At 40.6% G+C, this 12,930-nt stretch overlaps 1 protein-coding gene across 3 annotated transcripts in view; it reads left to right on the top strand.

Moving 5' to 3' along the window:
• The window catches only part of LOC144972241 (putative pyridoxal-dependent decarboxylase domain-containing protein 2), a 77,660-nt gene that overhangs the window by 25,649 nt on the left and 39,081 nt on the right, over nucleotides 1-12,930 (top strand). For all 3 annotated transcript variants that reach the window (XR_013645318.1, XR_013645319.1, XM_078913286.1), the window contains exons 5-10: nucleotides 243-401; nucleotides 2,956-3,145; nucleotides 5,048-5,116; nucleotides 7,599-7,677; nucleotides 9,573-9,657; nucleotides 11,969-12,089. Coding sequence is in view for 1 of the 3 variants with exons in the window: in XM_078913286.1 (XP_078769412.1) it covers nucleotides 243-401; nucleotides 2,956-3,145; nucleotides 5,048-5,116; nucleotides 7,599-7,677; nucleotides 9,573-9,657; nucleotides 11,969-12,089 (703 nt within the window). In the remaining 2 variants the exon portion in view is untranslated. The remainder of the gene's footprint in view (nucleotides 1-242; nucleotides 402-2,955; nucleotides 3,146-5,047; nucleotides 5,117-7,598; nucleotides 7,678-9,572; nucleotides 9,658-11,968; nucleotides 12,090-12,930) is intronic.

Genomic DNA, 12,930 nt, shown 5'->3' with positions numbered 1-12,930 from the left:
ATAAAAGCTCCTTTTATCAAAAAGTTGAGCACTATTATTTCATGGTTTTTCTTTTTTAATTTAATATATTCAGCTGTATGTATAATTTTCTAATTGTTTTTTTTTTTATTATTATTATTATTTTTTAAAAATATTAATGTTGATGACAGTGCTATTTTGGGGTGGGGGCTGGGGAGGTTTAAATTAAAAAAATAATAATCTTTTACTTATGTTAACCAACGTGCAATTTGTGTATTTTCCAGTGAGTCAGCCCATCTGCAAGAATTGGATGAATGCAGCAAATTGACAGTGTCGGCCCACAGTCTGGTGGCCCACTTCTCTACCCTGGAGTCATCTATTCTGGAGAAGGCGGCCAAGAAAGTGCAGTCTGACTGTCAACTATGGTTGTCCAGGCTATTCAGGTCGGTGCAAGGTCGACAATTTTCCATGTATTTACGGAATTCAGAATGTTACAAACCCTCAGTATATATTTTCCAATTACCTACTAAACAGAAAAAAAGTTCAGCACACGAATGGGTCTCTTTGTGTGTGTTCAGTCTGTTGTGCAGACTGTGTGTTGTGTCAAAGTTCAGTAAATTTGGTCTGAATTGAGCACTCGGTGTCTTCATCCCCTATTGTTGGTGGGTTCTGATCAAGGAGCCGGAGCACTCACTTGTCTCTATCCCAATGGTGGGTTCCTGACCCCATGTAAGCACGAGTACTACTGGTCTCTAGTTCCTAAATCTTGTGGTCCTGACCTCCATAGTGGGAGGGAGGTACTTACGTGTCTTCTATCCCCTATATCCTGGGTGGGGTTCCTGACCTCCCATAGTGGCACGGAGGTACTTACTGTGTCTTCTATCCCCTTATCTTGGTGGTCCTGACCTCCCATAGTGGCAAGGAGGTACTTACTGTGTCTTCTATCATCCCATATCTGGTGGGGTTCCTGACCTCCCATAGTGGGCATGGAGGCACTTACTGTGTTTTGTTCAAGTTCATAATTTCTCTAATTGAGCTTACGTTCTCTATCCTATATCTGGGTGGGGTTCCTGACCTCCCATAGTGGCACGGAGGCACTTACTGTGTCTTCTATCCCCATTATCTTGGGTGGGGTTCTGACCTCCCATAGTGGCACGGAGGTACTTACTGTGTCTTCTATCCCCCTATATCTTGGGTGGGGTTCCTGACGTCCCATAGTGGGCACGGAGGTACTTACTGTGTCTTCTATCCCCATTTATCCTGGGTGGGGTTCCTGACCTCCCATAGTGGGCACGGAGGTACTTACTGTGTCTTCTATCCCCATTTATCCTGGGTGGGGTTCCTGACCTCCCATAGTGGGCAAGGAGGTACTTACTGTGTCTTCTATCCCCATATATCTGGTGGGGTTCCTGACCTCCCATAGTGGGCAAGGAGGTACTTACTGTGTCTTCTATCCCCATTATCTTGGGTGGGGTTCCTGACCTCCCATAGTGGCAAGGAGGTACTTACTGTGTCTTCTATCCCCTATATTTGGTGGGGTTCCTGACCTCCCATAGTGGGCAAGGAGGTACTTATTGTGTCTTCTATCCCCCTTATCTTGGGTGGGGTTCCTGATCTCCCATAGTGGCACGGAGGTACTTACTGTGTCTTCTATCCCCCTATATCTTGGGTGGGGTTCCTGACCTCCCATAGTGGGCAGGAGGTACTTACTGTGTCTTCTTTTCCCCTATATCTTGGGTGGGGTTCCTGACCTCCCATGTGGGCAAGGAGGTACTTACTGTGTCTTCTATCCCCTGTATCTTGGGTGGGGTTCCTGACCTCCCATAGTGGGCACGGAGGTACTTACTGCGTCTTCTATCCCCCTATATCTGGTGGGTTCCTGACCTCCCATAGTGAGCACGGAGATACTTACTGTGTCTTCTATCCCCTATATCTTGGGTGGGGTTCCTGACCTCCCATAGTGGGCAGGAGGTACTACTGCGTCTTCTATCCCCCTGTATCTTGGGTGGGTTCCTGACCTCCAATAGTGGGCAGGGAGATACTTACTGTGTCTTCTATCCCCCTTATATGATTTCCAACTTGCTTTCTGTCTTTGTCTTGGAATGAGATTACTTGGTTTTGTCCTGGTCATGACCCGATGCCCTGGCTGAGAGGGAAACAGTTAAATGTATAGTAGTTTTGGGAGGTGATATTTTTTTACTTGTAAATCATCTCTCTGTTGTGCACTGTATTGTTTTCTTTATATTATGTATGATTTGTAAAACAATTCAGTGTATTCCTTTTATTGGGGACCTGTGCTTGTGTCTGGATGAGACTTTTAGTGATCTCAAACTAAGTACTTATTTCACTTTCATGTTGATAATATCTATCCCTAAATTAGAAAGATTTAAAACGATTTTCAGTTTATTGGGGTTTTTTTTTTGTTTTGGTTTAGATTTTTTTTTCTTTTTTTTGCAGTGGCTATTTTTACAGTCCCGTAAAGACGGTACTCAGATCTATTTTTACAGTTCATATGATTCAGTACAAATGTTGCAAATCCATTCATGAGATTTCTCTTTTCTCTGAACTAAATCAAGCACCTTGGCCCAGGCATCTCCACACTGAAGTACTGCCTTGCCTCAGAAAGGTCAACTTCTTGATCCAAGACTGACCTGCATTGATAGCTCCGTTTTTGAGGATGGAATTTTGGAAAAGGTTGCCTTAGGATCAGCATCCGCAATCCACAATCCCGTACAGAATCACATGGAACTGTAAAAAATAGATCTGAGTAACGGCTTTACGGGACTGTAAATATAACCACTGCATTGTTTGTTTTTTTGTGGTTTTATGGGGTTTTTTTTTTTTTTTGTCTTTTAAATTAAAAGGGCTTTATTCCAGGCCAGATGCAGTGACGTATAATTGATATCCAATATAATGTCAAAGTAAGCACAATTTACAATGATTTTTAAAAGAGATCATTCCATCTTAACGACCTTTATTTTATTTGTATTCAACCAGATTTAAGGACTCTGAGACTGTGTACAATGGTAAATACAATGACGGCCTGGTCCAGGTGGCCAGATTGGCCCTCCATACCCACTACCCCAAATACGCCACGGAGGGTTTTGAAGCCCTGTATTCCAGGCCTCCGGTCTTTTACATCAGCTCATCGGCTAATCCAAGCCTCGGGAAATATCTGTGTCAACAGGTAGGCAGTATAGTTGTGTGGTTTTGTGATATGACACTCTCTTTCGGATCGGAAGGTCCTGGGTTTGAGCCTCGCTCGGCGCATAGTTGGGTCCTTGTAAAAGACTCTTTACTCACATTCCGTCATTGTACTCAGGTGTAAAATCAGTACCTAGCCGTTAACCGCATGGTCTCTGTCGAAAAAACTGTAATATCGCCTACCACGCGCATCATGTCCATTCTATTTGTTACATCTTGCTGGTATCCCAGAGACTCGTATTGAGCACGTTCAATGGATATTGTGTTATATAAAAGCTCAAGTTGTTTTTGTTTTTTTTGTGCTACACGCATGTGTCAAAATAGATACAGAAAAGTGAGTGGAGCAAGCACTTATGTTGATAATAGCAAGAAATGAAGTGAGTAGGAAAGTGCCAGAAGACAAGAGAGAATAAAAACTTCAGGGCAGCGATGGGGGCTCGAACCTGCGACCTTACTGGTACGACAACTCTGCCTGGCCGAGGAGATTGTGATTCTACCGTATGAGCTATCCACGACCCTAAACCAAAAGAAGGGGAAAAAAATACGAAACACAATATTTTTGGACCCCAAAACTCCTTCAGCCAAGAGCTTAAAAAAAAGAAAAAAAGAAATGAAATGGTTGATACAAAGGTCAAGGTATAGGTAGCAAATTCACATCCCTGTCGAATCTTACGACTTTTTTGTAATTTTACGAATTTTAGACAAATTTCGTGGCCAATTACGAAATTTTATTTAAAATTACGAATTTTTGATTCTCAGTAATACTTAAGTGATGCTGATGATGATAATGATGATGATGATGATGATGATGATAATTATATTAATAATAAGAATAAAAATAATAATGATGATGATCATGATGATAATACAATAATAAAGCATTTCTACAGTGCATGACGATGTAATGTTGAAGTGACCATCATTCTCAAAGTGTGGTTGTTCGAACACAATTTCAGAAATGACTAATTATTTCCTTGTCAAATTACTAAAAAATGACACAAAAATGACTAAATTTGACGTTTTCAATTTGGCAGGTCTTCAGGCATCGTGTCTTGTTCTATGTGTTGCATGTTGCTGTTTGATAGGGACTCTTTCTAAGCACTTTGAGCGCGTTTAACAGGATATTGTGCTGTATGTGTCATGGTCTCAAATGAGTAAAGGGCTACTCGACTATGCATAAAATAAAGATGTGAAGAATAAGGCCCCAGAATTTACTAGTTACTTTAAAATGAAGAACAATTAACGATTTGTTTAAGATGAAATAAAAAGAAAGATGAAATTTAATTAAATGAGATAAATAATGATTTTGGCAGTTACAAATAGAAATGTGGAGATATTACGTAACTTATGATAATATAATATCCGGTTTGTAAGGTTCCACTTCCAGCCAGTTGAGAAGGGGTATATTATCTATTCCTCCGACGGTGGGCTCAGGTTTGATCTTTGATCCGTCAATGGCAGCATTGTCAAAGGCAAAATCTCCGGCGTCTTGATGGTGGAGATAAAAATATCCACAAAATACCAAAAGATAAAAATCTTCAAATATATTGATGTATAATGTGAGGAATGGAGCGGCTGGCCGTCCGGCATAGATTGTAGAGAGAAGTGAGTGTAGAATGTTAGACCTATCAGCTTTTATAATAAGTGGCTACGTGACAGAATGTAGAACGAAAAGTATTCACTAATTTGAAATTAATTCGAGGGAAGGCTATTAAAGGAAAGATGATCTAATATTACAAGGTAAAGTTTTTCTAAGCCTACCGAAATATAACTAGAGTGAGATGAATTCAGTTTTTACTAAAATAAAAATTTAATAAATTAATTTGAACAATTGTTACTGTGACAGTTTGAAAGCTCAAGTTTTTTTGTTTTGTTTTTTCCACAGCTGGGTTTGCCTCTGTCCTGTGTCAGCACAGTGCCATGCAACACACTGTTTGGGGCTACCAGCAAAATGGTGAGTGGAATATTGGCTATCATACATACTCATACACATAAGAACGTGCACAGACTATGAATTAATATTTCACTCTCTCATCCCATTTCCGATCAAGCAAAGAATGACACGTCTTCCTGTAGTATCCCCTACCAGGTGTCATGTCCCGCCCTACATGTTAAATGTTGCTGTTGGCCAGGGACCCCTTGAGCACGTTTAGTGGATATTGCGCTATAGAAAAGCTCAATTTTGAATTTTTCCTCAATTAAAGAAGATGATATCAATGGCCCTTTGATCTAACCTCTGAAGTAGCCTTTTGCAAAGACGCCACTTCAGAGGTTTGATCAACGGGCCATAGATATCATAAAATAGAACAACACAGCACATTTGTGTGAAAGGAGAACAACGTCTTCTTCTTCTTCCCATTCGCGTAGCATCATTGAGTGTGATGAGTTATGTTGCTGTGTTATGTGTCATCAGTCTTCAGCATGAGTTGTGTTGCTGTTATGAGTAAGAGGCCCAGCACATCAGTCTTTAGCATGAGTTGTGTTGCTGTTATGAGTAAGAGGCCCAGGACATCAGTCTTCAGCATGAGTTGTGTTGCTGTTATGAGTAAGAGGCCCAGCACATCAGTCTTCAGCATGAGTTGTGTTGCTGTTATGAGTAAGAGGCCCAGCACATCAGACTTCAGCGTGAGTTGTGTTGCTGTTTTGAGTAAGAGGCCCAGCACATCAGTCTTCAGCATGAGTTGTGTTGCTGTTATGAGTAAGAGTCCCAGCACATCAGTCTTCAGCATGAGTTGTGTTGCTGTTATGAGTAAGAGGCCCAGCACATCAGTCTTCAGCATGAGTTGTGTTGCTGTTATGAGTAAGAGGCCCAGTACATCAGTCTTCAGCATGAGTTGTGTTGCTGTTATGAGTAAGAGGCCCAGCACATCAGTCCTCAGCATGAGTTGTGTTGCTGTTATGAGTAAGAGGCCCAGCACATCAGTCTTCAGCATGAGTTGTGTTGCTGTTATGAGTAAGAGGCCCAGCACATCAGTCTTCAGCATGAGTTGTGTTGCTGTTATGAGTAAGAGAATTAGCACATCAGTCTTTATCATGAGTTGTGTTGCTGTTATGAGTAAGAGGCCCAGCACATCAGTCTTCAGCATGAGTTGTGTTGCTGTTATGAGTAAGAGGCCCAGCACATCAGTCTTTAGCATGAGTTGTGTTGCTGTTATGAGTAAGAGGCCCAGCACATCAGTCTTCAGCATGAGTTGTGTTGCTGTTATGAGTAAGAGGCCCAGCACATCAGTCTTCTGCATGAGTTGTGTTGCTGTTATGAGTAAGAGGCCCAGCACATCAGTCTGTAGCATGAGTTGTGTTGCTGTTATGAGTAAGAGGCCCAGCACATCAGTCTTCAGCATGAGTTGTGTTGCTGTTATGAGTAAGAGGCCCAGCACATCAGTCTTTAGCATGAGTTGTGTTGCTGTTATGAGTAAGAGGCCCAGTACATCAGTCTTCAGCATGAGTTGTGTTGCTGTTATAAGTAAGAGGCCCAGCACATCAGTCCTCAGCATGAGTTGTGTTGCTGTTATGAGTAAGAGGCCCAGCACATCAGTCTTCAGCATGAGTTGTGTTGCTGTTATGAGTAAGAGGCCCAGCACATCAGTCTTTAGCATGAGTTGTGTTGCTGTTATGAGTAAGAGGCCCAGTACATCAGTCTTCAGCATGAGTTGTGTTGCTGTTATGAGTAAGAGGCCCAGCACATCAGTCCTCAGCATGAGTTGTGTTGCTGTTATGAGTAAGAGGCCCAGCACATCAGTCTTTAGCATGAGTTGTGTTGCTGTTATGAGTAAGAGGCCCAGCACATCAGTCTTCAGCATGAGTTGTGTTGCTGTTATGAGTAAGAGGCCCAGCACATCAGTCTTCAGCATGAGTTGTGTTGCTGTTATGAGTAAGAGGCCCAGCACATCAGTCTTCAGCATGAGTTGTGTTGCTGTTATGAGTAAGAGGCCCAGCACATCAGTCTTTAGCATGAGTTGTGTTGCTGTTATGAGTAAGAGGCCCAGCACATCAGTCTTCAGCATTGATTTTTTTTTGCCGTGGTGTGGTGGCTTGAGTGCCTTGCATAATCCGAAGGACTATACCAGCAGCAGGTTCAACCCTACTGGGAAGGCCAAAGAGTTGAGGCCAGACAAATAAGGACACCCCCTCCCCCCCTGCCTTTGTTTTGTCTTGTTTATTGCTTGTGTCAAGTGTGTATTTTACTGTATATAATACCCTTTATTCCTCCCATAGGGGAAATCTTTCTCCAGGACTGGAATAACCCAGGCGTCAGCCGCAGTGCAGCGCCGCAAATTGAGCTAGGTCGATGTGACCTGCTCAAAGCCACACAGCGCAGCAGCGGGTGATCGAACTTAGTACTTTCTGGGTACGGAGCAAAGACCGTACCGCTGAGCCGCGCTGCCCCCATGCTGATTTCAAATATTGTTGTTGTTTTTTAATCCCATCTCCTGCAGGATGTTGCCATGCTAGAAAAGCTGATCCAGGATGACATCGCTGCTGCCAAGACCCCTGTCTTGCTGGTTGGTTTTGCAGGTGTGTATGTGTTTTACCTTACTGTGTACGTCTGTACGTATATACGTATGTGTGGCTATGTGGTCCGAGCAGTTATGTGGTCTTGTCGTACAACACTCACCTTTGGATCAGGAGGTCCTGGGTTCGAGTCCTAAGTGGGCACAGTTGGGCTCGTTACTCACATTTTCTCACCATACTAAGGTGTAAAATGAGTACCTTACCCTTAACAGCATTGTCTCTTTCCTTTGAAAAAAAAACCAAAGCATGTCATGTTTCGTCCAAAGACTTCCGAGAGTATTTTATAGAGAATTAAGAGGTATCTTAGGTAAACACTTGAGATTTAGACCAAGTACTCCATTAAAATGGAAATGGCTCTGCACATGGCGGAAGTCATCGTATTTTAACAAATGAACAGAGGACCACGTCCACTTTGTTTAGTGTCCTGTCCTTGATGTTTATGGAGTCAAAGCAGATATTCGCGGGTGGTTGGATGGGAGCATCACCCTTGAATCATATACCTATGATGTTCGCATGGGTGTACGATCCGATAGTGATGTCGTTTCTTCTTCTCTTTACTAGCCTATCCTGCTTCTTTGGTTTGTGATTGTATTTTTGACAGGGGATATTTTTTTTTCTGTAAATCTTCTGCCTGTTTGTTCTTGGTTATTTATAATTTAGCTTATGATATCTTTAGGTTATGATTTTGATTTACATTTGTACTATTTTTGTTAGATTGCTTGGTTTTTTTGTTTCAGCGGTCTCTCATATAACCTCAATTGTGTTGGAAGAGACCTAAAGCAACAAACAAACAAAAAAGCAGATATTCACCCCAATGCACCTCATTCCTTAAACCGATTCAAGGAAAAAAACAACAAACTTGAGCTTTTATAAAGCTCAGTATCCACTTAATGTGCTCAAAGCACTTTACAAATGGTATCTGACATGTAGAACAAGGCATGACACTTGTTAGGCGATATTACAGTTTTTTTCCGGCAGAGACGAGGCTGTTAACGATCAGGTACTCATTTTACACCTGAATACGTTGAGAGAAAGCGAGTAAAGATCCTTTTTCAAGGACTCAACTATGCGCTGAACGATGCTCGAACCCAGGACCTTCCGATCTGAAAGCGAGTGTCGTACCACAAGACCCCAAAGCGGCACAATTAGTGCAAGGCTAGAGTCTGGGGTGTTCTTGGAAGTAGAAAACAGTAGGGGCTGCCTGAAGCCGGTGATCGTACAATATTAACGAATGAGTGAAAATGGAGAGGCTTCATATGGGAACAAAACAGACAATGGACGTTTCGGGTACAAACCCTTCGTCAGCACAATAATACATAAATTAACATGGAAAACAAATAAAATATAATGCAAAATAACTTGTATCGTCTGAACTCAGTTGATTTGTTTTCCATGTTTATCTGTGTATTGTTGTGCAGACGAAGGGTTTGTACCTGAAACGTCCATTGTCTGTTTTGTTCCCATACGAAGCCTCTCCATTTTCACTCTTTCATAAGCAGGTATTCACAACCTCTACACACCTCATTCCTTATATCAATTAGTTGTAATAGGTAGCACTTCGAGGGATGTGGATTGGGTTGGGGTTTTTTTTGTTTCAATTTCTTGAGGAGGTTTGTCTTTTGTGTGTGTTTTTAGGGGTATTTCTGGACCTTTTTTTTTGGGGGGGGGGGGGGGGGGGGGGATATTGTTTTTCATTGGTTCATTTTTTGACTTTGTCTGTCAATGTTACTCATCCTTAGAAACATGGTATTTTAAAATTCTTTTTCATATCTTTTTCTTTTTGGTTTTTTTTTTGTTGTTTTTTTTTTTTCGGGGGGGGGGGATTTTGTTTTAAAACAAAATAAAATAAATAAATTGGTAATTGTTTTTTTTTCCCCATGGCACCCATTGTCGTCCAGGTACACCTGTGGGGGGTCACGTGGACAACCTTCAGCGCCTCCAGGAGATTTGTAAATCCAACAACGTCTGGCTACACGTCGAAGGGTCAGGGATTTTATTCCACGTCTTGTCTTCTCAAATTCATCTTGTTTTGTTTATTTGTTGTGGGTTTTTTTTTTTTTTTGTCACTCCTCCCCTCCCACTCCTCCCCCTCCCCACTTTTATTGTTGTTTTTTTTTTAGTTCAGATTAAACATTTTTGGTGGGGGGGGGGGGGGGGGGGGGGGGGGGGGGGGGGGGGGCAGTTTTTGGGGTTTTTTTTTTCCCATATTCTGGGGATCCTAAAATTTGGATTTTTAATATTTTTGAATTGATGTTATGCGTTTAGTTTAATACCTCATTACAACTGCCAGCCGGAATAGTGTACCAGCACACAAAACAATGTGTAACCTTGAATATTTATAGTCTGCTTTAGTGAGAACTACTCATAACAATGATTTGGTTTGTGTGTGTGGGGGGGGGGGGGGGGGGGGGGGGAGGCTCTGCTCCTAACTGGGATCCTTAGCTGGGAGAGAGACAGTCAAATGTATGGTTTTGTTTTGAGAGATTTTTTTTTTTTTCCCCTTTTAAATCATCTGTCTGTTACTGTTATGTTTTTTAAAAATAAATTATTCCTTTTGAATACTGTGCACAATGTACTCTGTAAAGATTTGAGTGCATCCTTCATAGAGGCATCCTTGACTTGTGTCTGGATAGGACTTTTAGGTAAAACATACGTGCCAAGTACCCCAATAAAATTCGGATTTACTCCGATTTTTTTCCTCCTTTTTTACTACCCTGCCGTAAAATGGAAAACTTGGGTCGTATCTTGACCCACCAAAAAAACAAAACAAAAAACGAAATTGCAACTTTTTAAAATTTGTGGTACTAGGTAATACTCATTAAGGGATGCTGGGCAACTTTCATAAAAAGTATCGGATATATAGTGATTTGAAAGTCTTTTAAATAACATTTAGGTTTACCCCTAGATTTTTTTCCTCAGACTTCTTTTTCTTTTTTTTAAGCATAGGTTGGCAGGTTGGGTAATGTCAAAAATAGCCACATTGATTGGTTGCTCATGGAATCCTCTGTTCCCTTGTAGACCTTGACCCAGTTCCCCTTTGTGCGGTTCTGTCGTCTCGTGGTAAGACACTCGATTTCGGATCGGAAGGTCCTGGGTTCGAGCCTCGCTCTGCGCATAGTTGAGTCCTTGGAGAATGCTCTGTACTAACATTATCTCACCGTACTCAGGTGTAAAATGAGTACCTGGCCCATACCTGCCAAATCTTATGAATTTTTCATAAGTTTAGGAATTTTAGACAAATTTCATGGCCAATTACGAAATTTGATGGAAAACTGCGAATTTAAAGTCTCAGCAATACTTAAATAAGGATAATAATAATAATAATAATAATAATAATAATAATAATAATAATAATAATAATAATAATAATAACAACAACAATAAAAAATCATTTCTTCATAGAATAAGCATGAAGTGACAATCAGAGTCCATTTTTGGTTGTTCGTATACGATTTCAGAAATTACTAATTTCCTTGTCAAATTACAAAACAATTGACATAAAAATGACAAAATTTGAAGTTTTCAATTTGGCAGGTTTGCTGACCGTGAACCGCGTGGTCTCTGTCCCCAAAAAATTGTAATATCGCCTAACAGGCGTCATGTCCCGTCCTTTACTTTATGTTAAATGTTGCTGTTGGTCAGGGACCCCTTGTAAAGTGCTTTCAGCATGTTTAGTGGATATTGCGCTATATAAAAGCTCAATTTTTAAATATTATTTTCAACACTGACTATAGGGAATGAGATTAGCGGAAGAGTAGCGTCCCTTGATTGGACGTCACCCATGGTCTGGGACGTCACCGGTGGAAAAGTTATTAGAGAGAGAACGTCATGTTGGTTGTGCACTTCCGCGAGGACGAGAGACGCAACCAACATGACGTTCTCTCTCTAATAACTTTTCCGCCGGTGACGTCACAGACTATGGGTGACGTCCAATCAAGGGACGCTAATCTCATTCCCTATTCACCCAGTTCTTTTTTTTTCAAGACTGCGGCTGGATTAAAATGTTGGCATTAAAAATGCTAAACAATAAACTTTGCACAGTATTCAAACATGGTCTGAAAATGCAAAAATACCAATTTTCAAAATTCATTATAAATCTAAATAAAGCTACAGATACTTGGATAACACATCAAATATAACCCAAGTATATAACAATCAAATATAATAATATATATATATATATATATTATATATATATATATATTATATATTATATATATATATATATATATATATTATATATATATATATATATATATATATATTCTCCTGTGTCCTCATCTATTTATTCCAGTCACTACCTGGCAACCTTGGCCTTGTTCTCAGTACCATCCTCCATAGAGCAAGCTTTATCAGCTGACAGTTTGACCCTTGACCTCACTAAATGGCTCGGTGTGCCTTCTCTACCTTATATTGTATCCTTTTATACTTAATGTCATGAGACGCGAACCCCTGGTATCTCCGACACGTTTTCAACAAACAGCTCATCTTAAGCATAATATGGGACAGCAAGACTGCGGTATTGTCCTTGCTTCATACACGAAAGGTAATGAGTTCAAATACCTGCTGCCCTGAGCAAGTCATCTCGCCGTAGCTCACTTCGGCTGATACATGGGTTATTCCAGTCTTCCCTTGGAATAGACTCTCGAGACAAATTTCCCCTATGGGATGAATAAAGGGAATCAGGGTTCACTCCAAGAATCCTCACTGGGTGGGGTTCCAGACCTCCCATAGTGGGTAGGGAGGTTCTTGTATGTATTCTATCCTCCTATATCTATTTTTCAATTGCTTTCTGTCTTTCTCTTGGAATGAGATTACTTGGTTTTGTCCTGACCCTGGCCAGAGTCCTTGGCTGAGAGAGAAACAGTCGAATTGTATAGTTATAGTTTACAAATCATATATTAAAAATATTTATAAAACAACAAAAAAACAGTACTTAACAGAGAGATGAATTTTTTTCCTTGTAAATCATCTTTCTGTTAAGTACTGTATTTTTGTTGTTGTTTTATAAAAATTTTTAATATATGATTTGTAAACATTTGAGCGTATTTCCCTTAGTGGGATCTTGTCCTGGTGTCTGGGTGAGACTTTTAGGTGGTCTCAAACTACGACACTGATAGAGTGCTCTTGGAATCTACAACTGTTCCCTATTTGAACCATTTCCCCTTGTCTTACTTTTTCCTCAAGTCCTGTTAATTGTACATCTAGAATGTTTTTACTATTCAATTTTCTTCCTTTTTACTGGCGCTGATATGA

The sequence above is a fragment of the Berghia stephanieae genome, chromosome 5 (assembly GCF_034508935.2).
Source record: "Berghia stephanieae isolate SIO BIC M18660-M18661 chromosome 5, UCSD_Bste_1.3, whole genome shotgun sequence".
NCBI classification, from domain to species: domain Eukaryota; kingdom Metazoa; phylum Mollusca; class Gastropoda; order Nudibranchia; family Aeolidiidae; genus Berghia; species Berghia stephanieae.
Note: the sequence above shows the minus strand (reverse complement) of the source record. Positions and strands in the feature narration are given on the sequence as shown.